The sequence below is a fragment of the Oryctolagus cuniculus genome, chromosome 6, assembly GCF_964237555.1.
Source record: "Oryctolagus cuniculus chromosome 6, mOryCun1.1, whole genome shotgun sequence".
In the NCBI taxonomy this organism is placed as follows: Eukaryota; Metazoa; Chordata; class Mammalia; order Lagomorpha; family Leporidae; genus Oryctolagus; species Oryctolagus cuniculus.
In genome coordinates this window covers 158,636,143-158,662,419 of record NC_091437.1, presented here as the reverse complement: position 1 = coordinate 158,662,419, position 26,277 = coordinate 158,636,143, and the positions used below count along the sequence as shown (strand labels likewise).

Sequence of the window (26,277 nt, the reverse complement as noted above, 5' to 3'; positions counted from 1 at the left end):
GTGGTGCCCCTGGGCTGGCACAGCCCCCTGTTTATAGCACGGCTCCACCCTCAACATATCCCCTACTGGGCACTGAAAGTGCCTGCCCCCTGGAGAGGATGCCAGAGGGTCTCTCCAGACCCCCATCAGGGCTGAAGTGCTCCACCGGGAGGCGGTGGGCTGCCGGGAAATGGACGGACCACTATCAGCCCCTTTGGCAACCGCTCGGCTGCAGTCTATGCCCCATCTCAGGGCAGCCCCGTCAGCGAGTGGCCATTGTGACGACATAAGAAGGTCATCCTGGTCCTGGCATCCCTCAAGGTCAGCCGAAGCCTGCCAAGAGGCCATCACCACTCACCTCCCCTCCTGCCACCCTGGGACGGAATTCCCTACAAATCACCAGCATGCTGCAGTCCACGCCAGGGGCTGATGCCCTGACAATCTACACGGCATCAGCTGCCATCCACAAGGGAGGGCTCTGGGTGTGGACTGCGCTCCGATCTGAGTTTCAGCTCTACCAATCTAGGGCCCTGGGCCTCTCTGAAGCTTAGCTTCCAAATCTGTAGAATGGACGCCATCACGCACTCCTCACTGGGCTGTTGCAAAGATGAAAAGAGAAAGCACTCTGCATAGCTTGGCGTGCTTGGCCCTCAGTAAACGTCAGAAGCATCATTCGAAAGCTCGGCTTGAAGGCTGTGACTCTCCGTGCCCCCGTCTCCTCCTCTGTGAAGGGACAGGATGGGACTTGGGAGGCAGCGGCAGCATTCCCTGAGCGCCCTGCTCTTGCAATGCTGCGCCGTGTGCACCGTGCTCTTTCCTGCAAGCCTGGGCGGTGGGGCTCTCCCTGCTCACCGCCACCTCAATGGAGCCGCACACAGAGGCAGAGGGAGGCTGGGAAATCCCTGGGTGTTGCCCATGACGCCACCGGGCTTCCCTTCGTGAGATGACAGGCATGCTCCCTGCCAGGGCCCACATTGTTTTCAGATCCGACATGGCTGTCTCTTGCCTTAATGGGAAGCATTTGCAATAAAGACCAAGTACGTTCACCAAGCCACTGGCACAGCCCAAAGTTCAAGACAGAGGCACAGCAGACAAGACTGGTTCCTTTCTGTCTCGTGGCCCAGAAGGCTGTCAGTGTAGCCACTTGGGTTCTGAGTCCAGCCTTTGACCCTGTCACTGAGCTACAGGCTGAGGTTAGGAGGGAGGCTGGGAAAAGCCTCCAGTCTAACTATGGGATTTATTTCAGTGGCCCCTCTAAGAGGAGTGCTTCTGAAACTGGATGGGGGCATCATGCCAATCACTCTGGGAAGGAGCTAGTGGTAGAGGCGACACCAGCATCCCATACTGGAGCGATGGTTCAAGTCGTGGCTGCTCCACTTCTAGCCAGCTGCCAGCTAATGCTCCCGGGAAGGCAGTGGAGGATGGCTCAAGTGCTGGGGTTCCTACCAGCGACCTGGGAGACCCAGATAAGAGTTCTGGGCTGCTGGCTTTGGCCTTGCCCAGAGTTAGCCATTGTGGCTATCTGGGGAGTGAATCAGCAGATGGAAGACACCCCCCCCCCCGCCCCGCCTCCACTCCTGTCACTCTGCCTTCCAAGTCAACAACAGAACTCTTTAGACAATCATCCTGGGAAGAACGGCAGCACTGGGGCTGGAGGAGGGCTGCCCAGGGAGTGACCAGGCAGGCTCCAGTGTGTGGCCCCCATCCACGCCCCAAGCCCCCTCTCCACTCTGGCTGCTGCTGGTCTTTTAAGAAGCACCACTGCCACACATCTTTCTCACGAACGAAACAACATCCCACTGTTTTGCTTGTTTACAAAAACAAAACTTCTCCCCGGGAAGAGAGGAAAACCGCAGATGACACACAGATGATCCAATCGGCCTCATTTTCTCAAATTTAACTCGGCCGCCCCCCAGTGCTTCCTCCTCGCAGAGCACACAGCAAGCTGGGGAAGAGTTTCCGAGATCAGTGTTCAAGGATCCCAGGTTCCCAAGGCCCTTGATTTTTATTCCCGGCCCTGTCTGGCCTCCTGTGGGCTCTGCAATACTGACTCAGAGGCTCCTGTGTGCCCCAGGCTGGTGCAGGTCCCTGTGGGACGGCTCACGCCATCCGCTCTGTGTGGGTTGATCCCCTCTCCTTTTGCTGTCCAACACATGAGTGCCCATCCTGGAGAGGTGAATGTGGGGGAGCCTTCCTGTACCCACATTGGTGGCCTACTAACAACTCCACTGTGCGGATGGCTCATGGCCGCCTCCTACACCTTCCTCCCCACTACAAGGGGAGCACCTGTGTTTGCTGGCAGGCCCTCCAGCCAAGTGAAAACCCAGGACCCATTACCCAAATGGTGCTAGTGTCTATATTCACTCAACTGAGTTAAGCTGAAAGGAAAGACGGCCATGGCTCCTGAACACACAACCTCACATTTGCCTGCCCTAGACTTCACTGTCACTCTTCTGCTCACTCGTGTCCCCAGAGAGATCCCGCCAAGGTCAAGGGCAAACCCAGCAGGAAGTCTCTAAGAACGTACCTTTCTTCCACAGGCTCCACACTCAAGCTCCAGTCTGTCTCCAGCTCTCATGTTCTATGCCACACCACGCGTGGCTTTTTGCCCACAAGACTGAACTGTTCCTGTGTCTCGTGGCCCATGCTGTTAATGTGCCAGAAGCCTTCTCTAAAGCCACAGAAATCAAGCCCTTGGAGGAATCCTTAGCACACAGTAGGTACTCAACGCTGGCCTGTCAGAGCTCAGAGGTCACCTGCACCCCCACTCCACCCTTATCAACCAATTGGGTATCAGGATCCTTTCTTCAAGTTAGATTTTGAATAGGTGGCTTAGACACACACACACACACACACACACAGACCAAGATATTGGGTCTGTGGCTATGTCTAGACGTCTCAGGGCCTCACTTTCCTGATTTGAAAAACAGGCTCTGCTCCCACCCAACTGCCTCGTGAGCATGGAATGATTTATAAATGTGTGGTATATAATAAATATCTCCTTTTCTCTCTAGACAGGACGTACACAAAGACGAGGTTTTACATATGCACAGTACACACATGCCCACACACACACACACACACACGCACGCACGTAATCCGTGTCAGGATGCCCCTGACACATCAGTGCCCTGAAGGCAGGAGTATCCCCTCCCCTGATGCACATCCAAGGGCGACGCACAAGCTCTCAAATTCCAACTTGGGCACTCGGCACAGATGGGCTGTCGGCTCTGGCACCTCTCCTCTCCTGCTTCGAAATCACACTTGTTCGAGGCACATTTAAAAATACTGCGCCACCCAATGCTGCCTGTGAGGCGGCACAGTCTACTCAGATTCGAGGACTATGTGAACGTGAAGGGAGACATTGAGCACTCCAGCTTTTCTCTGTCTCGTTGGTGAGACGAGACTCAGCCACAGCAGCAGGAGCACTGTGCGGCCAGCCAGGTGCCTACGCTTTGCTTCCCTTTCCAGGGCTCAGTGTTGCCCTGGCCGCTACCAAAGCAGCCCTCATCTCCCTACTAAGTTAGTAATTCTTTCTTGAAATGATTCTTACGCATGGAAACTTCTGATGGAGAGAATACACGTCCTCAGCTAGTAAGCACGCAATTGGCAACAAACGCTGGAGACTGCACTTTGGCAATATAAATGTAGAGCCTTTAAATATCAATTTCTGGAACCCTAAGCTTTCACGGGGCCCGGGGAATCATCTGCACCTAGAAGGAGCTGTGGGCGCCACAGTATTCGACATGATGGATGAGGAATCACAAAAGACAAGTGTTCAAAACTGGAAGAGTGGGCCCGGGAACTGGTGCGACCACAGGACAGCCACATGGGGCCCGAACATGCTTGCTCATCGCCAGAGCGTGAGGGCTGTGGAAACGGGAGCGCACGAGGCGAGTGAGTGACTGAATGCACACGCGCGTGGCAGGAACGGTTCAGAGACAGGCGGCACTCTGGAAGGAGACACATGCTACAACACCGGGTGACACCGCCACGCTACACATGGAGACTACAACCCCCTCACTTACAGAAGAACCCAAGGAAAACGGAAGGGAATCCAATGTATTAACCGGCATGCAGCGACTCTGAAATAACTGTGTGGGCTCCTTCTCTGTTTCCGCCTGGTTTGCATTTTCTCTAACTAGCAAAACCATCAAAGCGCTCCTCTCTTGGGGTTTATGTGTGGCCCAAACGCTTAGCACAGTGCTGAGGAGGAAACGAGTTTCCTTAAGGCTTGAAAGGTTTGAAAAACACACTCATGGCCTCTGGCTTGGCACACACCTTTCTCTTCTCTCCTTGGATGAACGTCTACGAAAGGAAGCAAAGGAATAAAAACGTCTATCTCCACAAGGTAAAAAAGAAAATAAGGGAGGAAGGAAGGAAGGAAAAGAGGGAGGGAAGAAGAGAAGAAGGAAGGAAGGAGGCAGGGTGGGATGGGGGAAGAAAGGAAGGAAGAGGAGGGGAGGGGAGGAGAAGGGAAGGGAGGAGAGGAGAGGAGGGGAGGGGAGGGGAGGAAAGGGAGGGGAGGAGAGGGGAGGAGAGGGGAGGGGAGGAGAGGGGAGGGGAGGAGAGGGGAGGGGAGTGGAGGGGAGGGGAGGAGAGGAGAAAAGAGAGGGTGGGAGGAAGGAGAAACAGTGGAGAGAGGAAGTGGACAAGGATTTCAGCGTGGTTTTGGATGAAGACAAGCCGCAAGCAAGCCAGCAGATCGGCCGAGGAACGGGATGATCCACGCCCTGCAGAAGTGAGGCTCATGTGACTGTAGGAGGTGCTGGGTGCTGTGGAAAGCAGGGGTGCTCCACGGGGGTGACAGTGAGGACAGAGTGCTGCTGTTCACCCACTGGCACCCCTGCGGCACCTTCTTGCTCTGATCACAATAATCCAGTACTTATCTAGAGTTCACCCCCAGTGTTGACATGACTGTAGAGGATGACGGAGGATAACCGGAAAACGGGTGATTTCCAGAGTCAAGTTCTCACCCATCAATATGGGAACTCCACAGTCACGCATCAAACTGGCACATCCAAGGACAGCAGGATTCTCACACAACTTAGAGACAAGGACACAGGATGAGCCAGTCTTTCAGTGCTGACAGATTAGAAAGTGGTGGCCTCTGAGGTGGGCAGAGGTGGGATGGGATGGTGACCTCGTTTGTTTGTCACCTTTGTTTTTGAAATCACAAATCTTTGGGGACTTTTGGATTCATTCAACTGTTTGCACGTTTTAGAATCAAATTCAAAATGAATTGCACCCGAAGTACGGCTTGGACGTGTGTTATCTGTTGGTCCTTGGCATTGTGGCCTTGCCCTGAGTCCCGCCTGGGCACTCTGTGACATGGTAATAATAACGCTCTCCTTGCAACACCTCAGGAAGCCAGCCCCCGACCATGAATGGAAAGTGCTTAGCGTGGATATTCCACAGAGACTGCTCGGGGGAAGTTGCACGCATCCTACACTCACCACGGCCAAAGTCAGCTGCGCTACTGAGCGAAGCAGAGAGACGGCACCGGGCGGGGACTTTTAATACTTTCAGCCACTCCTTGGCTTTAAATAATTCCTCCCACATGAGCTGTGCTCTGTCTCCAAAGTCAGAGCTATAATGACAGGTGTCTAGAGTCCCTCAGACATCATGTCACACACCAGCCCAGTGGCGTCTGGAGCCTGAGCCAAACCTCTCATTTCCTGATGAGAGGCCGGTGCGGTGTGGTCCATGCGGGGCTGTCCCCTCCATCATACCCCCGTGCAGAACACAGGATGCCCCACTGCCCCCGCTGTCGCCCACTTCCTGCTCCGTGGTGGTCACATGGAACAGGCTGATGTGACAGCCGTGACTGACGTGCAGAACAGCCGCTCCATCTGGGCTGCACTCCAGGCCCTAGGGCTCCGGGCCAGGCTTCCTCCTTAGGTGTCACCCATAGTATCTCCAGTTACTGTGAGCCCCAATTCTCTCCCTGATAAGATCTGAGTTCACTCATCTTGCCATTTTCCCAGGGCAGTGCAGGTCTAGCCATTCATTACCAGATAGGGTGAAACAATCCTTAAAATAAACACCTGAAGACCTGGGCCGAAGGCCCACCTTGCCTCCAGTCAGAGGAGCAGATCTTGTCATTCCGTGAGTCGCTTTTCCCACCTGCACAGTGGGTGCACTGCCTCATCTGCCCTCCCTCTGTACATGCACAATTGAAACAAATCAGGAGTAATGACCAGAGAGTGCATGGGAGCTCTCAGTGGCCGACAGAAGCAAAGGGAGAAAGGAGAAGAGGCGAACAAAGAGCAGGTGCACCTGGCAAGAAAGGTCAAAGTGTCACTGGACTTACCCTTCTCTGGGAGGGACGGCAGAGTGACCGGAGGGCAAAAACCGGGAGCGTCACCTTGAGCAACTGCAAAGGAGAAAAGGGCGGGCTTTTAGCTCTTTCACCTCGTTATCACAGAGTTGGACAGACATGAATCGGACCCAGGCAGTGAGATGAGGGCACCGGTACCAGTCGGGATGGCCTAGGGTATTGTGAGATAACCAGCCAGCTCCCAACCGTGAAGGAAGCCTCTTCCTCGTGGCCAGGCCACTGCAGAGGGGCTGTGGGCGCAGCTGTGTAATCCTTCCCCAAGGCCACAGCTAAGGAAGACCCCCAGGGCAAAGACCAGGCAGCCAATCTCAATCTTGCTCTTGCACTTCTGTCTAGAAGTGGCACATTACAGCCGCTCACATGGCATTGACCAAAGCCAAGGTGAAGACATGTAGCCCCACCACGTGCCAGGGAACAGAGAGTGGAAACAGAAGGCAAACGACAATGACTGCCGCCATCACTTAGCGATTCTGTGACCTTGGGCAAGGCACTCAACCTCTCTGGGCCTCAGTTTCCACATCTGTGCAATGGGGATAGTGGTACTTGCCTCCAGAATTACTGTGGAATCACAGGAGACAAGGCTGTGTGTGACATTTGGGACTGGGCCAGGCATAGGGTAAGATCTCACCAGCCGGCAGCTGGCAATGTAGCCAGTGTGGCATGGGTGGGCAGCCTAGAACTGGGAGACAGACCTGCACTTGAACTCAGTATGCTGCTTAGGAACCAAGTGCAATGATAATCCACCTGACTTCTTCTTCACCCAGTGTCAGCACTGGTAAAATTAGATTGATGTAAGAATGAAAGCAGACACCATTTCTACCCGGCAGACGGCTGGCTCACAAATGCTAATTACCTCCTTCCCCTTCCTCTTCCTTTTACTGAACACTTCTAAGCCTTCAAGGACCCATCACTGTGTTCTCTTCCAATGGCCCAAGCAGGGCTGCCAACAGCATGTCCCTGCTCATGGGGGGCTGCATGCAGCGTGGTCAGTGCTCAAGACAGGGGCTTCGGGCTCAGTGGCCCAGGACAACACTTGTCTGGCCATTCCCCTGCTGTGTGATCTTGAGCAAATTACTTAACCTCTCTGTCCTCAGTTTTCTAAAAAATGAGAGTGATAGTAAGACCTCAGAGCTGTGAGGTTTTGAGGAATTGATACATGTGTAGTTTGGGGCAGAAAGTAAGCACTCAATAAATGCTGGCCATTATTTACCCCTAATATTGTCCTTTCACAAGGACACATCCTTGCGATTGTCTCTTACCCCTATCTATATCCATGAAAAGCTTTGGGTCAGAGTCCTGCTCTATTCTGGTGCCCAAGGTCACTGCCTGTGGCCTCTCACACCTGCCTCTCTCCTGCTTTCTTCCCTTCGGTCAGGTGTCTTTTCCTGCTTGGTGGGACCTGCTGCCATCACTGTAGGCCCTGGTTCTCAAACTTTAGCAGCCATGAAACCATGTGGAAGGCTTGGTAACACACACCAGACGGGACCCCACCCCAGAGGGTCTGCTACTGCAGGCCTGGGGCAGAGCCCAAGATGTGCATTTTGAACAAACTCTGAGGCAATGCTAATGATACTGGTCCAGGATCAGAAGCCCTGAGCTAAGGCTGCTGCTATCGCTCATCCTGTGAGTTACACACACACACACACACACGCTTCCTAATAACCACCCTTCATGCTCCACTGCACCCGGCTGGGCACTTGTTGCCCTGTGTTGTTGACATTGGTTTGTTTAAATGTCTGTCCTTCCTGAAAGGGATTCTCCGAACAAGGGTGCTGGGAGCACAGCCCTCGGAGGACAATCTGTCTGCCTGAGGGCACTCAGTGGCCTCGCCCTTGGACACTGCTATGCTGCTCCTAGCAGCTGGTTTTGAATTCCAAGCCAGCGCAGTTTGCACAGTTGCACGTTTCTGCAACACAGAGGACAGCCGCAAACTGTATAAATATCTGGTGCCCTGAGCGAGCTGCAGGAGATCCTGAGGACTGCATTTCGGCAAAGCATTTATCATACGGTTCTGCTAGTGAGAAAAAAGTGATGATGTCAACGGGTGCTATTCGCCTGGCGGTGGCACTTCCTGAGCTGCCTGAGGTTCCTCATAAGCTTCACTGAGCTGTGGGCATCAACAGCTTCAGAGCCGCAGTCCATTGGAGGCCTGCAAGCTCTCCCGGGTACCCTCCTACACGGGGAACTTTTGCAGAAAACCTAGGGGAAGTGCTCAGCTAACTATGACTTGTTAAATAGACCACAGATTTGGGAGGTGGTGTGCTGGAGCCAGTGTGCCTGCTCCTGCCCAGCTCTGCTTTCGGCAGCCAGCTGATGCATTCAAGTGGAGCATGGTGGGAGAATTTACACCACGGAGAATGGCAAACACTTATGATACTGTGATGGTGCACTGATGTATATTGCTCTTCATCCCAGTTCTTGGCACAGGGCTTCTTTAACCCCCGAGTGGCTGGACACGTGGAGGAGCTGGAGCAGTGAGCACCAGGGCACAGCACGGAAGCGCTAGCCCCTCTTCCCGCCTTGCTCTATGCCTCTCTTCCCCACAGCCGTTTCTGAAGCACAGCCTTTATCATAAACCAGGAATACAAAAATAACTATCTCCTGAGTTCTGTGAGCTAGTCCAGCATTTACTGAGCACCAGGCAGGAGTCACGAGGTTCCCTGATGTAGCCAGTCATTCATACACAGAAACTCGGACTTGTGATTGGCATCTGAAGTAGGGGGCAGTACTCTGGTCTGAGTACTTAACTGTGGGTCTGCCTTGAACTCCAGGGAGTCACAGATGGGGCTGCAACCAGCTCATCGGCATTCACGACGGCTTTGTCTGAGTCTCTGCCCATCTGGCCGAGACCCACGGAACCCTGTGTTCACTTGCAGACAGAGCCACAGGCTCCGGGGAGTCCCTCCTCAGTGCCCCCCACTCCAGGTGTGTGCCTTGCTCCACATGGATGCTGGGAGACTCTGTGTGGCCCTTCGCTCTCGGAACAGAGCTGGGACAGAAGTTCACGCTGCAAGCACCCATGTGCGGGTCTCTTCCTCTGAGGTCCTGAGATCTGCAAGGGCCAGCACCTGCCTCCCTCAGCCCTGCAACCTGCTGCTATCACAGACGGGACCACTGCTGCTTCCCTCCGCTCCCCTCCATCTCTGCCCAGCTTTGCCCTGGGGTCACTTCTGCACAAGCCCTCAACAAACAGAATTGCTTCTTCATGCTCTGGAGAGGCACCTCCCATCCACCCCCAAGGACCCCACCACCACAGCACGAGCCACAGGCTGTACGGGTCTGAAAACAGGGCACGATCACCTCCCACAGCGGGCCTGGGAAGGGCACTCCCTTCTTAGAGGGTGTAAGTCTGTGCAGGACGAGCACATGCTAAGTGCTTAAGAAAGGTCCCCCTTCCGTCACCTCTGTCTCCTTTGCTGCACAGTCAGCCTTTCACAGGAAGGGACTTCCACCCCTGGTGTCCCCATGGTGTCTGGCACACAGTAGGAGCTATGTCCCAATAGCCAGGGACCCGGCATTCATGTGCTGACAGTAACTATGGAACACGGACGTCACTACACTAAAAGATCAAACCATGCATCTGAAGCAAGGCCAAGGCCAGGACTGCGACTCTTCATCAGAACCGCCTGGCAGAACTCTATGTCTCTTGTTCCACCCTTCACGTTTCTGCCCAGTAGCTGCTCTTCCCTAGCTCCCTTCCAGAGTTTCTTACTGCCATGTGCAGGGGTGGGGAAGGCAGGGGTGGGGAAGATGCAGCAATGCCAGCTTCATGTGCAGGACTGTTCACACAAAGGCAGGGGTGGGGAAGACGTAGCAATGCCAGCTTCATGTGCAGGACTGTTCACACAAAGGCAGGGGTGGGGAAGACATGGCAATGCCAGCCTCATGTGCAGGACTGTTCACACAAAGGCAGGGGTGGGGAAGACGTAGCAATGCCAGCTTCGTGTGCATGACTGTTCACACAAAGGCAGGGGTGGGGAAGACGTAGCAATGCCAGCTTCCTGTGCAGGACTGTTCACACAAAGGCAGGGGTGGGGAAGACGTAGCAATGCCAGCTTCATGGGCAGGACTGTTCACACAAAGGCAGGGGTGGGGAAGACATGGCAATGCCAGCCTCATGTGCAGGACTGTTCACACAAAGGCAGGGGTGGGGAAGACGTGGCAATGCCAGATTCTGTGCTGGGGTTTTCCAGGAGTATCCTGGTGTGCTTTTTATCTCCTAGAGAAAAGACAGTTGGAGACTAACAAATGTTCAGATCCCAGCTACTGAGTATGCTTTGGCTCATCCTAACTCATAAATCAAAAGATGGTTTTGTGCTTGTCAACACGGTTCAACTGGGAGAACAGTCTAATTACGAAACCAATCTCCTTAAATGAGATTCTTTTCCACTGCCTAGGTCTTAGGAGACATAACCACCCATAGTCTTAAGACTTACCCCACTCCTGCCCACATCTGATGTAGCGTCCCGCTACAGCCTGTCGGCACAGCCCTGTCAGCCCTTCTCTTCTGCTCGAATGTGGGGACTCCGAGCCCCCTGCACCAGAACAGCCAGAAGCCACGTGCAGCTCAAGGTATTTCCTAACTGGGCCATGAATGGAAGAATGAGAGACGACCACCCGCGGACCATTTTTTCTTCCTCTGCTTTCACACTTGAACAGAGGAAGCAGGCAGCACACATGTAAAAGGCTTCCTGCCTTCTCGGGCATCTCCATGGCTGCAGGCCTGGGAGCCTGGAGCCTGCAGGAGGTGGTCCGGGAGCCAGGGGACAGGGTGGGCTGTAGGAGCTGTCAGCAGACATCCACCATGCCCAAGCAGAGTGGACTTCTTGTCACGTGTGCCCACAGCACTGTATGCCCAAGATGCACTCTAGGACTCACCCATTATGTTGTCGTTCATCTCATGGGTCCCTGTTCTCCTCTCCCATCCAAGTACTAACCAGGCTCGACCCTGCTTAGCTTCCAAGATCAGATGAGATGAGCCTGTTCTCCTTTCTAGGTTGGATCTGTGTAAAATAACTGCATCTCATTCATCTCGTGCTTCCTTGCACCTGATAAACACATGACCTAGTGCACACTGTAAAGCCCCCGAGCTTCCAGCCTCACCAGTGAGGGTCCCAGCACCAAAATGGTTTGCTGATGGCTGGTCACTCTGCTTTAGCCTGTGAGTACCTGGAAGGCAGGATTCAGGTCTTAGCCACACTCAGCCACAGGACGTGGGGATTTAAAATCAGCGGGACCTGGGCCCAGATTCTACCTCGGTTGTCTACTGCTCCGGGATGTTGGGTAAGTGACTGAACCTCCCCGAGCTCCCGTGTTCTCACCCAATGCTGGTGTGAACACTAAATGAGATGGTGCTGGGCAAGCAGCCGGCACTCGGTGAGAGCCCAGCAGAGAGAGGCGGGGTTGGTAACTCCAGAGGCGCCAGAGCACGGCTGATGCTCCGTCCACGTCTGCTGACCAAGAACTCCTCTGTGACTGCTCAGCTCCCCGCCCCACAGCTTCTTCTCAAAGCTCCCGAGTCCCCAGAGTGACCCCGAAGAATATATGTTGGAAAAAGCAAGTGGTCTGGGCAGTGAGATGAAAAGAAACAGGGCTGATGGCGTGAGCGGGGACAAGGAGCGTGCCAGGTTCCTTCCCTCGCCAGCGCCTGTCAAGATGTTCTAGCGCCCTGTCTAATTCCCGTCGTGCCTCTGAGCAGATAAATAACGCCGTACGCTCCTTTTTGCCCAACTCTTCCATGAGTCATATGAAGATGGAAAATGACTTTCTTCAGGCGCTGGTGGGGTGAGGCGGTGAAAGGACAGATGGGGTGAGGAAGCACTGACGGTGACAGCTCTGTCCTGAGGCCACCGGAAAACTCACAGAGCTCACGGGGGACCAGCAGACACACTCCCCTCCATGCCCCGGGGGGTGGGGTGGGGGGGTGTAAGTGGGACTACATATACATGCACAGACCAGTTTTTTTCCAAACAAAAACCCAGCAAGGCTGTATATTGCATTATACAGCCCTGAGGTATTTGTTAAAATAATTCAAGATGCTAAGATGAAATGAACAGCCAACGGCGAGAACTCAGATCCAGCCTCAGGATGCTGAGTGCAGACACCAGCAGGAAGAGTGTGTTCGGCCTGGTAACAATCAACTCCCAATCTGTCACAAAGCAGAGGAAGTTGGAGGGGCTGGTGGGCTCACGAACAAGCTCCCAGCGCCAGGCTCGGCCCGGAGGCCCTGTCTGGATCTTTCAGGTTGGAGGTGGCCTCCGAATAAGGGGCCAAACCACCAGAGCTTAGGTCTGTTGGTCTTTGTCTTCTTTAATGTATTAGCCACTTGTTTGTTCATCAACTGCCTAAGGGGAAAACCAGCAGACTGCCTGTCTGGGCGTTTCAGCGTCAGCCACGCAAGGGAAGGGCAGCACTGGAGAGGGAGAGAGTGCAAGCGCTGCGGTGGGTGATGCACTGGAGGTGCACCTCACTGCTGTGGACTTGCTAGGACGCCTTCCCCATCAGACTTTCCATGACTCCTTCCCAGGGCAGGGCCAGGCAGCCCGCACCCGTCTTACGCTGACTCTGGAGCTAAGGGGGCAGCTGCTGGCGGGATGCTCAGCCTCTCTGCATCCTGATTCAGTGCTTTTGATCTTTCTGGATCCGGGACATCCTTGTGAGGGTGTGTCTCAGACACAGGTGGAGATGTCGCCCACTGCTCCCCAAGTCTAGCCAAGCCAGAAGCGACAGCACTGCCGCGAGTCTCACTCCCAGGGAAACTGAGGAAGTGGTGCAAATTCCTGAAAACAAACCCCGCACAGCAGCGCTGAGAAGACACTGATGCCTCCTCATTTGAGAGCAGTGGCTCCTCCAGCACACCCTGAAGGCTGGCCATTCATTCATTCATTCATTCCTCCATCAGCCCTACACTGAGCTCTGGATACGGCCAAGACAGATCCAGCACACACGCCTTAAGGACCTGCTCTGGGCTGCCAGTCTCGAGGCCATGAAATCCGACCTGTGTGTACCCTGTCAAGTACACACTCGCTGTACCCCCTTTCCCTCCCTGAGACTGCCATGGGCTACACTGTCCCAGTGAACTGACAAGATGAGAAAACTATGGGAATCTGGCGGAGGACGCATTTGTTGGATTTTCCTGACTGGCAACAGTACCCTCACTATCTCTTTGACACAGCCCAAGCTGGGCCAAATTCTCCCCGGAATTTAAGGTTTGAATACAACAGCCAAGCCTGCAGAGCAGACCAAGGATGACTGTGGAGCACTGAAGAAGTTGTCCACTGTTCACGCTAAATGCATCCATGGAGCTGACCCATGTCCATCTCAGAAAGAGATTCAGTCATTACCTTTCCTTTGAGCCAAGGAGCAGACTGCTGATTGATGCTCTTCCTACTCTGGTAATACGGGATCAGTTTCTACTGCTTACAACCACTGTATCCCAATGTCCTTCCTGACCCAAGGACCTCACCCCACGCAGGACTGGGACACTGTCTAGTCAAACATGCCCATGCAGCGCTTGGGAAAGTTACTTACTGGGCTTCTGGTACCATCCAAAGGGATAGGTGCGGACTTCGGTGTCGGGAGAGCCACAGTCCAAAATACGCCAGGCTCCTCCGTTTTCCTCCGTGCATGTCTGAAGTCCCAGGCTGTTCAGAATGAGGCACGTCACCTCCCCTCCTGCAGCAAAACACAGCCACGACCAGGAAGATGAACCCTGGAAGATTCTGACTGAATGAGAAAAACTCTGCAAATTCATTGCCCGGTAGAGGTGAGGATCGCCCCTCCCCTCCCTCCTTGAGGAGATGCGGGGCCCAGATAAGACTCCAGATGGGACAGCGTTTCCCAGACCGCCGCGTGCTGTGTGCGGGGACGGGGCTGTTGCTGAGGTCACCTTCTAGCTGGGAAACATTCAGAAAGCCAAAGCCGGTGCAGCACGGGTCCACGTCACACCGTCGCTCACATTCGAAGAACCTGGCGTGAGAGGAGGAAGAGCAACCTGAGACCCTTGTGGGTGGCCCAGGGACTACTGTTGGGTCGTGCCTATTTGGGGGGCCATTTTCTTTACGACTACCTACATGGGAGGCGTTTGGACCAATGTGCACGAGCGGATCCTGGTTATGAGGTTCTCTCTGAAGACAGCATTCCACTCTTTTCTCAGGAATGTCACCCTTCGTTCACTGGCTCAGCCATTCATCAAGCATATATCCTGTGCCTGTCACATGCCAGGCTCCAGGCCAAGATGACCCGGATCTCGAGTGTCCTCCAATCCTCTTGAACAGATCAAGTTCACTGTCATGACTGTCATAACAAAGCTCAATGTGTCTCTTTTCTCGGCTGAATGGAGGCTCTGGGCTAAACTCTGTTAAATATCAGGAATTTTTCTTAGCTAAAATTTAGATATGGTAACCTCCTCATTATCTACTTCCCCCTCAGTTTTGTGTTTTATAGAATTTTTTCCTTTTTTTTTTTAAATCTTTTGCCTTGAATTTTTATTGTGTTATCTTTGCTATGGAAGCAGAGTGGCCTTAGCAGTAGATTTCAGGGCTAGAGCAGAAGTAACTCACCCATTGGAAATGGATTTTTCAGACATGGCTACTTTATCTCTAATGGAAATCCCCGACACTTTTTGGAATGGCAGGCGTGTGTAGAAGTTTTTCACTTTATCTGCCAGCACAGCTACACAAGGGAAGAAAGAAACAATATTGTTTAAAGAAATATGCATTGTGTCCATGAAAATATAGACAAAGGAGCAAAAACAATCAGACTGACAGCCTCTGCTCAAAGAATATTAAACTCATTTTTCTCTTGGCTCCCGTCCCAAATCTCACCAAACTGTAATAATAAAGAGATTCTGGTAAAGGCATAGCCTCATGAAGGACAGAGAATAGGAGAGGGTAACACAGCAAGAAATCTGGGGAGCTAGCAAGCACACAGAGAAGCACAAACTGGCTTAATAACCCCCCAAATAGCCGACTCCACATCTCCATGGGAAGAACCAAGACGCAGCTCAATATTCCATCGGAAATCTCAGCAGGTGTTAGGGCCAGCAGTGCCACAGTGAAGGTGCCTGAGGCAGAGGGTCGGCTGAGGACCCTACAATATGCACTTAGTTCTCCACACGCCCCTCCCTGCTTCCCACAGCTGCCGGTGCCCCCCACCACCACATAAACCCACAAGGGGCACTCAGATCTCAGAAACCCCAGCAAAGCAGACAGGACAGGAAATGAAGGGAGACAACATTTGGCAGAAATAACAGAAATTGTACAGGGTGAAAAAAATACAATAAAATGAAAACGCATCACTAGGGCCAGGGCTGAGGCACAGCGGGTTGGGCCAGCACTTTTGACACTGCTGGTGTCCCACCTAAGAGTACTAGTTGGAATCCGCTTCTGATTCAGCTCCCTGCTATTGCACCTGGGAAAGCAGCAGAAGATGGCTCAAATGTTTGGGTTCCTGGCACCCATGTGGGAGGCTTGGATGGTGTTCCAGTTTCCTGGTTTTGACCTGGCCCAGCCCTGCCTGTTACAGCCATTTGCAGAGTGAAGCAGCAGATGGAATCCCTCCCAATTTGTCTGTCAGTCACTCTGCCTTTCCAAATCAATCAACCAATCTTTGAAATAAGCATCTCGCCAAAGCTGCTGCTGTTGTCTGAACTGAGGAGCTGGGTGTGTTCTCACAGACTGTGCACTCACAGTAGCTCCTTCCACAGAGTTAGTCCAGGGCAGGATTATTCCCTAGGGTTGACTTGATGCATTTCCAAATGGCTTCCCACCTCTCCAAGGACCATGTATAACTTAACTTTGAGAGGAAGGAGTTAATCTACATGTTTCCAAAACAACGGAGCCAGCAGCCCACTGGAAATACCGATTATCCTGAGAAACCTACAGGTGATACACACAGATTCCCCCCAGACACCCACCTTTCTTCCGGTACAAGGCCTTGGGCCTGTGGGGCAGAACCAGCCTGCAGCCCTGGTTGCTGGGTTCCATGGTGTCATCACACTCCTGAGCCTCGGGGTAGAGGGTGCAGGTGTAGTACAAGGGTGCGCTCTCTGTTATGTCTGCGAGCCGACAGAAGGAGGGCTCCTGGACACAGCCTACAGGCAAGAGAGCGCTCGGTTTCAGGCCTCGGAAGGCCTACAGGGAGAGTGCTCTCTCAGAGCCTCGGCAGAGGGGTAGGGTGGGAATGGCAGCGGGAGAGGCTCTTCCAAGGCAGGGGGGAGGCCCAGGACAGCTATGCCCATCCAGTCCGAAAGGCCAGGAAACAACACCAGTGTTCTACTAGCTGGGCAGACGCTATGAATAAAGGTGGAGTAAAATATGGGGCTCAGTAAGGGGAGGGTCTACAGGGCAGAGGCCACAGGGCTATAAAAACTGTCAACTCTGAATGGGCCTCCCCGACCCCACACCCGTGTCAGCCTTTGTCACTGCTATATGTGAGCAGTCTGGGGGCAAGGAATATGTTTGACTTATTTTGTTTTTTCTTTGTTTTTGTTTTCATTCCCAAAGTCAAACCCGAAGTCTAGAACATAGTGCATACTCAACAACTGCCTGTTGGGTAAAGGATGGATGGATGGATGGAAGGAAGGAAGGAAGGAAGGAAGGAAAAAAGAAAGAAGGGAGGGAGGGGATGGATAGATGGGTGGGTGGATGGATGGATGGAGGAAGGAAGGAAGGAAGGAAGGAAGGGAGGGAGGGAGGGAGGGAGATGGATAGATAGGTAGTTAGATAGATGGGTGGGTGGGAGGGATGGATGGGTGAGCGGGATGGACAAACAGACAGATGGACAGATGGGCATATGGATGGACAACAGACTCTGGAAACAGAATGAAGAGTAAGTGGCATTCTTAAAGATAGGAATCATGTCCTATCTTTCTTCTGTTAGAGAACTTCACAGAATCCACGCATTCGGCCTAAGAGCTGCGAGCTCTGTGTCCCACATCAGTGTACCTGGCTTAGATTCTTGGCTCCAGCTCCTAACTCCAGCCTCTTGCTAATGCAGACCCTGGGAGGCAGCCCTGATGGCTCAAGGAACTGTGCTCCCTCCACCCACACGGGGACCTGGACTGCATTCCCAGTTACAGTCCAGGCTTGGTGCTTGTGAACATCTGGAGAAGATCCAGCGGGTGAAAGCTCCGTGTGCCGTGAGTGTGTGTGTGTGTGTGTGTGTGTTTCTCACAAATGAAAAAGCTCATGGAAATGAAATCAAAAGAGAAGTCTACTTTTATATAAAAAAAACTTTGAAATCCATGCAGTCTTTACAACATGCATTTTCCATGAACTTTTTGAAGCACCCTCATGTATCACCCACTGTACTCAGAGTGTAATGACTGCTGAGTTACGTCACAGGGCTTGATCTGATCTGTGTCCCAGGAGTCGTCAGGCTTGGCCTGGGTGTCCAACCACAGGGTCCAGAAGAAGGATGAGCTCCGCGGATGCTTACGAGAGAGACACCACTGGTTGGCCTGCTGGGCTGAAAACTGCTGTTTGAAAAGCCAGTGCTGCCGGCTGGGCAGGGCTTGGCTTCCATTGACAATGACTTGGTTAATGTCCACAGATGAGAAAAGTTCTGTTGTCAGATCTGGAAAAAAAAAAAGGACACCATCAAATTCCTTTGCCCTTATCTCTACAATAAACATGAAAGAGAAAGAGATGTAGATAGATAGATAGATAGATAGATAGATAGATAGATAGACAGACAGACAGAGCAAGCCATTTTTAGGCTGTGAGAGGCCAGGTCTGAAGTGAATAGGGCTGAGAACTGGGGGAACAGGAAAGGTTCTGAAGGTCCCAGAAAGCCTGGAAGTCATGGAATCGGAGCACCTGGAATACTGGTTTGGAAGATGCCGTGGGAGCGCTGGCCTCCCTGTTCACCCAGTGCAGGGCTTTTCCCCATGGGATTCTTGTCCAGCGCTCCTATCGCCCTGCCCGCATCTGTGCTGATCACAGCAGTGCACCCCGACAACAGGGAGCAGGGGGGCGCAATCCGTCCCTTCTTAGCCTTCAACTCTCATTCTCACTCTGTCTGCTGAAGCCACATGGAAGCCCAACGTCTCCATGAGGCCTGCCGTCAGCTCTGCCCCACCCCAGCTCTCTGCTCCAAGTCTGGCCATTTCTGAGTCTTCCTCTTGTCTTTCCGGGCTGTGATCCCCGGCCCAAGACCCTTGCTCCCTCCACGCCTGCCGCGTCCGCCAGTCCAGGATCTTTCCTCAGTCTGAGATCCACCTGCGGGTGAAGCTCTTCTGATCACCTTGGTGACACGCCGGCAGCGCACAAGCACCGCCGGCTCATCCCCATGCTGCTCACCGTCCCCGTGTCACCGCTCCTGCCCATCGTCTGCTGGCACACAACCCATGACACCCCTCCCTTCCTCTCGAGTCCTACTCACGCTTCAAGGACCAGTGATGCTCCCTCCTGCTCTGGGGCTGTGGCTCTCTGAAGCGATTTCCCAGGACAGAGGGCCCCAGCTCCCAGGCCCACGGGGAACAGATTTAAACCTCATGAGAGCTCAGTCTCTCCAGATGGGTACGACGCAGATCAGGGGAAGAGCCAGGGCATGAGTGCAGTGTCCCTTAGCTCAGGGCTCTGGAATAAGGGCCAGTATACTCCACACAACCTCGCTTTGCTTGGGCTGGGGTACTTGGCAGTCCACCTTCCATGCTCCATCAAACATGAACTTGGAGATTGAGGAGATTGAACTCCTTTGCTAGTGACAGCCACCGCCCGTGATAAAGGCTCGATGGGCACCTGGCAAGGAGAGAAGTTTGGCACCGGTAGACCCCAGAGATCAGCTTGGCACTCAGCTCTTTGGATGCTGCCTTGCACTTTATCATACAGCAGCCTGCTGGAACGTGCCTGGCCCAGGCCGGACCTCAAGGAGAGCACAGGCTGCTCTGGAGGCGGCAGGTCCAAAGGCACACTGGACACTGGCTCAGCCACACTCATGCCTGGAGTCCTGGCACAGGTGTTCTCCCTACCCAGGGCGCCTTTGCCCAGGTGTCCCCTTGGAAGCATCTGGAAACCCCTTCCAGGTTCCTTTGAGAAGCCTCTCCTTACTCCTGCAGACTGTCTGGCATCTTCTGTCCCACTGCCTTCAGCACCTGGCCCCGCTGTGTCTGCCACGCTGCTGGGCCGTGGCTGGCCCAAAGAAATTCTCATAAGCCTGTGGCCATCCAAGGGCACGGTGTCTGTGCTCAGAATGGGATGGAAGACTGCATCCTGCAGCCGTCACTTTCCTGCTGTCCTGGGAGCCTTCCCTGCAGACTCTGCAAGCCCTTAAAGGCAAGGAGGACTCGTAAGAAGGGAGTCTGCTCTCGTGGCTCCCCTGCGCTGGCCTCAAACGTCCCAGACTGGTGGCAGCTACCGGATGCAAGAAATCCCTTGGTGTGCTTTGACTCGAGAGCTCGTTCCCACGGACTTGAGAAGCACAGCCTGGCACGATGCAGGCGCCTGATCTCCTAAGCCCAGGAACGCAATCAGCTGAGAAAGGGAACACTAAGCTGAGCTTGGTCTGTCCACCGAGTGAACCCCTCCAAGGTCCTGGGCCCGGGCCAAGTTCCCCTTCTTGGCAGGAGGGGCCGGAGGCAGCCCTTCCTGCAGGAATCAGGTGTTCGTTTTGCACATGGGGCTTTGGCAAGCTGAGGCTTGGAGAAGGGGGCTCACTTAGGGTGACACAGGCAGCGGCAGAGCTGGGATTCGAACTCCAGTCTCCTGACCTAAGAACCCACACTCTAAACCAGAACAAGTTCCTGGGACCTTACAACGACTCTATCAGTGCAGAGTGTCTTCAGAACTGCTAAACGACTGCAATGGCATGCGCTCTATCCCCAGTGGAGGGGAGTGTTATCTCATGTGGAGCTGCACACCAACTCTGGGAAGGGGAAGGAACAGCCACTGTTCAGGTCCCTGCTGGGTCCAGGGCAACAGCCAGGTGTTTCCCATCTAATGGGATAGGAGGTAGGCAAGACTGCTTCACTGTACCCACAAGGAATCCAAGGTCCGTAACAGGTGGAGAAACCGCCCTGAGCACTAGGTGGCAAAAGGGCAGTTGAAGCTCTGGCCGACCTGCTTTGCAACGTGCCCTCCCTGCCTTCTTTCATTCTCCCTCTCACGTCTGTCTCTCTCTCTCCTTCCCCCTGAATTTCAGTTCCTCCTGTTGTCAAATAAACGTCATACCATTTAATGTGCATCTTCATAGCGTCCACTGCACCTCATCAGTCTCTTCCAAAGAGTCCCGGGATTCTCTCTCTCACTGAACTCTCTCTAAATCGTGCGACTTTGCTTACACCCCTCAGGCTGACGCGAGTGAGTCCACGACCAGCCCGGTGAGCCTGCCCTGTCTCACAGCTGGGGTACCTTCTGGTTCTGTCATTTCGGTTGCTTTCACTGCCAGCATCTGTGGTGCATTTGCCATGACTTTGCCTTATTTTCTGTGCCACTTGTCTATCTCAGGAGCTGTTCATGTCTATGACATGGACGACTGGGTGGGCACACTGAAGTAAGTCTACGTCTGAAGAAATGATAATGCCGTGAGTGTATTCTTGACGCAACCCTTGGCGCCACCAGCCTGGCCCCACAGCTGGACACCCACCCAAGGGCGTGAGCAAGTTTCTGGCGCTGGTACCTGTTTCTGCTGGAGACTCTGGCCTTCGTTCCGCGTCTCTTCTGCATCCCACAGACTCAGGCCGAGACCCCATGTCAGAGTCTAGGAGGAAGACGCAGAGGATAGTTGTAATGCCGGGAGGAAAAGGTGGAGCCAGCGTGTGACTCCCTCGCAGATGCGCACACCAGGCCCCAAGACGGGATCTGGAGTAGACCCAGAGGCACAGGGCCCCACTCTCTGGCCTTTTACGGACCATTCGCCTCCCTCTCGATAACAGAGCTGTTGTGCATGATACTGAAACTATTAACACTTTCAGTCTTTTAGAGGAAATAAAATGTTCATAGGTGTTGGCATTTACGACACCTGTGAAGGTGCAGAGTAAGAGTTCTATGTTACTCTTAGGAAAACTGAGAGGCCAGGAAGTGAAATAATTTCCCCCAGACCACTCAGGTGCTCAGTGGACAAGCTGGAATTTGAAAAAAATAATAACAAAATGTCCAAGACAGGAAGAGCTCTGCCACAAAGGCGGGAACAGAGTCTCAGGAAGGCGGGAACAGAGTCTTTGGCTGAGCTTCTGGGCTTTCCATCCCGGGCGGCGGACATCCTGACATCCTGAGAAGTAGTTCCTTCTTGGTCTGTCAGATCACACCTCATGTCTCAGAGACTTCTGATAACTGGGAAGGCCCAGACTGCGGGCTCACCCCAGGGGCCAGGGGCCCGCCCAGGACTCCCTGCCAGGCATCCCACAGGATTCCCCTTAGCCTCTGCACGCCTCCTTGTTCTTGCCTGGCCCCTCCCTTGCAGACCTGCCTGACAGTGAGTGGAGCATCTGACTGACTACTTTACATCGAGAGTGATGGCGCACACTTCCCTTTTCTTCTGCCTCTCCCACCCCTTTCTGCCTCCTTCTACTTCCTCCTTGCCCTCCTCTTCGCCACCACCACCACCACCAGACGGTAACGAGCATTTATTGTGCACTCGGCACTGGGCGAAGCACTTTCCCTGCAGCACTGACCCAGTGCTCACAAGCACTATATTCATTGCCACCCTGACCCTGGGCACCTGGGCTGGGAGGGGCTAACGGACGCAGTCAAAGCCACATGGGTGGTAAAGAGGCGACCGGAATCCACAGCCAGTCGCTGGGCGTGCACCCCGAGTCTGTGCTCCTCTGCACTCCTGCACCTGACGTGAAGAGGGCGTATCCGGACGGGGGGCGGGGAGGGGGTCAGGGACTTTTCCCTCGCTCTCACCTGGCCTTGTGATCGTGAAGTGTGACAGGTCACTGACTTGCTGCTCTCAGGTCATAACCCCTGAGAGTCTAGGGCTGTACCTCTCTCATTCTGTGCACCCCTCCCCTGCCTTTCATAGTCCCTGGGTCTGAGTAGACACTCAACGTTCAGGAGCTCCAAGGGGGCCAAACAAACAGAAAGGAATTACCAAGTGTACATTTCACCTTGCCCCCACCTGCCCCAGGCACCCATGGGTGCATTCTCTCCGCAGAGGAGTCCAGGGCACCACCTGCCTGGGTCCTATTCCTACAGAGACCCAAGCAAAGAGGTGCAGGGGCTCAGTGCCCTGGGTGCCTCCTGTGGTTTTCAGTGGCCTCCAAGCTCCCGTCTTGGAAACAAGGGAAGCTTGTGGCCAGCGAACTTGATCTCCCAGGAGCCTAGTGCTTCCTCCCTCCATCCTTGGGTTTCCAGTGTCCCTTTGCCTTTCAGACCTGCTCAGCCTGTACTTTCTCTGTGAATGAGAGGTGGGGCTAGACACTCACAGTAAGCCCCACCCCTTCCCCATGAGCTCACCTTTCCAGAGATAAATCTGCTGGAAACGGGGAGCGGTGTCTTGAGTTCCCTCCAGGGCTGCCAGACCTGCAAAGGAGGATGTTTATTTTCATGAACATACATGTGCTTGTTCCCACTGGTCATACACTCTTGCCAAGTGTTTTTTTTTCCCCCAACTGGCCCTTCCTGGGCTTGAGAACTCAGTTTCCTGTACAAAGCGTGGGCCAGAATCTTGAAGATCTATGACTGTCCCTGGTACGACCCCAGAGCTGGTCAGATCTCAAATGTCATGCATGAGGCACCAAAGCCTGGGACAAGAGCATCACTCAAGGAACTGGGGGCTGCCTTAAACCAAGCAGGGCTCTGGCGAGACTTGAGAAAATTTTTCCCACATCACCTATGTCCTCTAGACTCTTGCCTCCTTCGCCAACGGGGCTGGTGACTGCGAAGGTGGGAGTAAGTGTACAGGCTGTCTTCCAGTAACTAATGCTGAAGTCTCCTTCTGGTGAACTCTACATCCATGGATATGCCCCTGGATGAGGCTGTACTTGCCACATCAATGTTGCCTCCTCTGATCCCGTCCAGCCCTCAGTTCCTGCCAACTCCCTCTGCAATTCTGAAGGCTAAGAAAAGAACTCAGAAACTGTAGTGTCCAGGGACAAACAGCTCCATGTACTGCAGGAGACAGCTGGCTGACAAATTGAGAACACAAGCAAAGGTCAACTTTTGCTTTCAATTAAGAGTCAGTTATGCATAAAGAGCCACTATCATAGATCTAGGGCTACCATCTGCACCTTTATTACAATACTTCCTGTAAACCTCACTGTCATGCTATAAGGCAAAGTCTCCCAGTTCCAGCTCAATAGAACTTAATGCCCGAGCTCAATCCCATCTGCTTGGCTCCATAAACCATACTTTTAACCATCATGTTTTATATTTTACAATTCTATCCATCCAAACTGGTTAAAAATGTACAAGTTCTTGTGTTTAAGGAGATATACAGTAAAAACCAAACAACAACAACAAAACAAGATACACCGTTAACTCTAAGGAAAACCTGGCTCTCAAAGTGATGAGTTCCCTATATACGAGCAAGACCCTGCCTCACGCCACAGGGCTAGCCAAAACTACCAAAACTACCTAACCGGGATGATGCCAGAACTTCTCATCCTGCCCTAGACTGGAACATGTATTTCTTGTAAGGACTCTTACACACTTCTCTCATAGTCTTCTTCAGAGGACGGAAGTCACTCATAAAATTGAGGAAGTGAAAACCCTATGACATCTGGGTGACCCACACTTGGATTGCTGCAATTCTGACACTTCCACATTACAGGGGAGGCAGCTCAACACGGTCCTAGGATGCCAACACAGAGCGTGCGGCCGCCTGCTCAGTTTCTGTTCTACTTTCACCGTCTCCTTGCAATTTCATCATTTACACATTACGAAGGGCAGGCCGTGGCGCTTTGTACCTGGTCACAGGGCAACCAGGGAATTCAGTTTTTAAAATCTTTTAATGCCCACATCAGGTGTATTGAGTCTTTCCTGATAGATATATGATATATGTTGAGATATATATATATATGTATATATATGTAATACTGATGTATATTTTGTACAGATGTACCAAATACATTAGGCCATGCACTGGAACTTTTGTTCAACATATCAAAGTCGGAGAAACAAAAGCTGACCTCTAGGCAGCTCTACTGCTCTCAAATTTAGGGCTCAAACCAATGATCACTTTAAGAAACAGTCTGGCCTGGGAGCCTGCTAGGCATTTCAGTTCTGAGTCCTCAGTAGAAGTCAGCTCACATCCCCACACCTGCTGCTGCCCAAGAGCAGGGAGTGATCCCTCACGGAAGCCCAGAGGAACCTGCAGCTCTCAGCGGTCTCTGTTTCTGACTTGGCAAGCTGGTGGGCCTTTCATATGCCAGAACCACAGTGTTGTCACCCGCCATGTGTCCCCTGCTGTACATAAAGTAGAGAACAGAGGGTTCTCGCCGTCACCCAGAGAAAGGTGGGGCTCCACACATAGGCACCCAGGTGAAGACAATTTCTGGCCCAGAGTGCACCGAGCTGAGACAGGAATGGAGCCTCCCCTTTGCATGGCGAGGCCATGGAGGCCGGTGTCCTGCAGCCTCAGAACCATGGGGAGCCTTCGCTCCATCCTTCCATTCTGCCCATTTCAGCACAATTCAGCCAGTGGAACTCCGCTGAGTCCACCACACACCTGGTGAGCCCCTGGGGAGGGTCCCTTCCAGCATCTAAAAGATCAGTGTGTCCCAGGCAGCATCGCTGTGATCAGCAAGAGGAAATGATGACCTCCTGGCAGCTGTGATTGTTAAAAATGATTGTGAGGTCCCCAGAGGAAACTAAATGGCTGAAAGCAGGACAGAGTGACAAGGAAGAGAGGTGTCGCACGCCCCACGTCTACCAGGCAGAACAAAGGTCAACCACAGCAGACAAGGGCAGATCCAGGGGTGGCACCCGAGGGAGCCACTGGGACGCACTTCACGAACCCTCTTTATCCACCAGTCACTGCTGTCCACGAGAGCTGCCTCCAGAGACCCCAAGTCGTTTTCCTTTTCTTTGCCCGTCCCTAGGAACAGGCTCTGCTTTGTTGACGGTGCTCTACCATCTGGAAACTCAAAGCCACCTCCTTGCTAACCACTCATTCCTTGGATGTTAATAAGCCTCTGTCTGCTCCTTCTGACTGTCCTGTCTGCCACAGGGGTCGGTTCCCACTGAAAGCTCAGGGGGTGGAAGAAACAATTATTCTTCCCCCAGTCTGAGAGCCTCGTGCTCACTTCTGTCCCCAAGAAACTTGTCTCCCCAGCCTCATGCTTGGGTTCAAGCTTCCACGTCACTGCTACAGTTTCTCTCTGCCTACAGCCCCTGACGTTTCCACTTGATCGCCTCCATACTCAGTTTTTCCAAGCCAGGTTCCGTACTGGCTCCTGGAGGCCTCCCCGTGCTCTCTGGCTGCATTGCCAACCCTCCTAGGGATTTTTCACAACACCCAGAGGGCACCTCTGTCTTTCATCTCATGCTTCATGGCTCCTTGATTGTGCTAGGAGACTCCTGAGACCAGGAACTGGGCCTTACTCCTCTGTCTGTCTTCCACCCCAGCACGATCCTTGGTATGGACCTGGAGTTCAGTATGGAAACAAACACAAGGAAGAATAAATATGGGAACCCAGAGCCATGAGTATGCAACCCAGAGCCCACGAAGTAAACCTGGGGCCTATCTTCCCACCCTAAGAAGCCGAGTCACCAAATGAGACCTCCTGAAGCCGACATCTGACCTTCCACTCCTTTCCCCAAAGCGACCCTCGCACAATCTTGAGAAGCGACACAGAACGGGGCAGACACTGTCCCTCCTTTTCCCTGATGAACAAGAACAGTGGTGACAGCCCAGGCATCTCTCCCACTCCCGCCAGTGGAACAGGCCGTCAGACACTGACTCGCAGCCCCTCTCCCTGTGGCCGAGGCTGTAGGAACACGTACACACCTGGAGTACTGGCAGTTTGGCATGCAGCCTGATTCTTCAGCACTGGTGGGTGGCCTGTGCTCTTA

At 53.3% G+C, this 26,277-nt stretch overlaps 1 protein-coding gene across 1 annotated transcript in view; it reads right to left on the bottom strand.

The window, feature by feature from the left end:
* TG (thyroglobulin) overlaps positions 1-26,277 on the bottom strand; it is a 229,798-nt gene that overhangs the window by 124,279 nt on the left and 79,242 nt on the right. Inside the window, exons 28-35 of the mRNA XM_051844054.2 lie at positions 22,720-22,785; positions 20,939-21,019; positions 17,759-17,896; positions 16,236-16,412; positions 14,881-14,992; positions 14,208-14,287; positions 13,850-13,993; positions 6,293-6,355 (exon numbers count right to left, since the gene is read on the bottom strand). Of these exons, the coding sequence (XP_051700014.2) occupies positions 6,293-6,355; positions 13,850-13,993; positions 14,208-14,287; positions 14,881-14,992; positions 16,236-16,412; positions 17,759-17,896; positions 20,939-21,019; positions 22,720-22,785 (861 nt within the window). The remainder of the gene's footprint in view (positions 1-6,292; positions 6,356-13,849; positions 13,994-14,207; positions 14,288-14,880; positions 14,993-16,235; positions 16,413-17,758; positions 17,897-20,938; positions 21,020-22,719; positions 22,786-26,277) is intronic.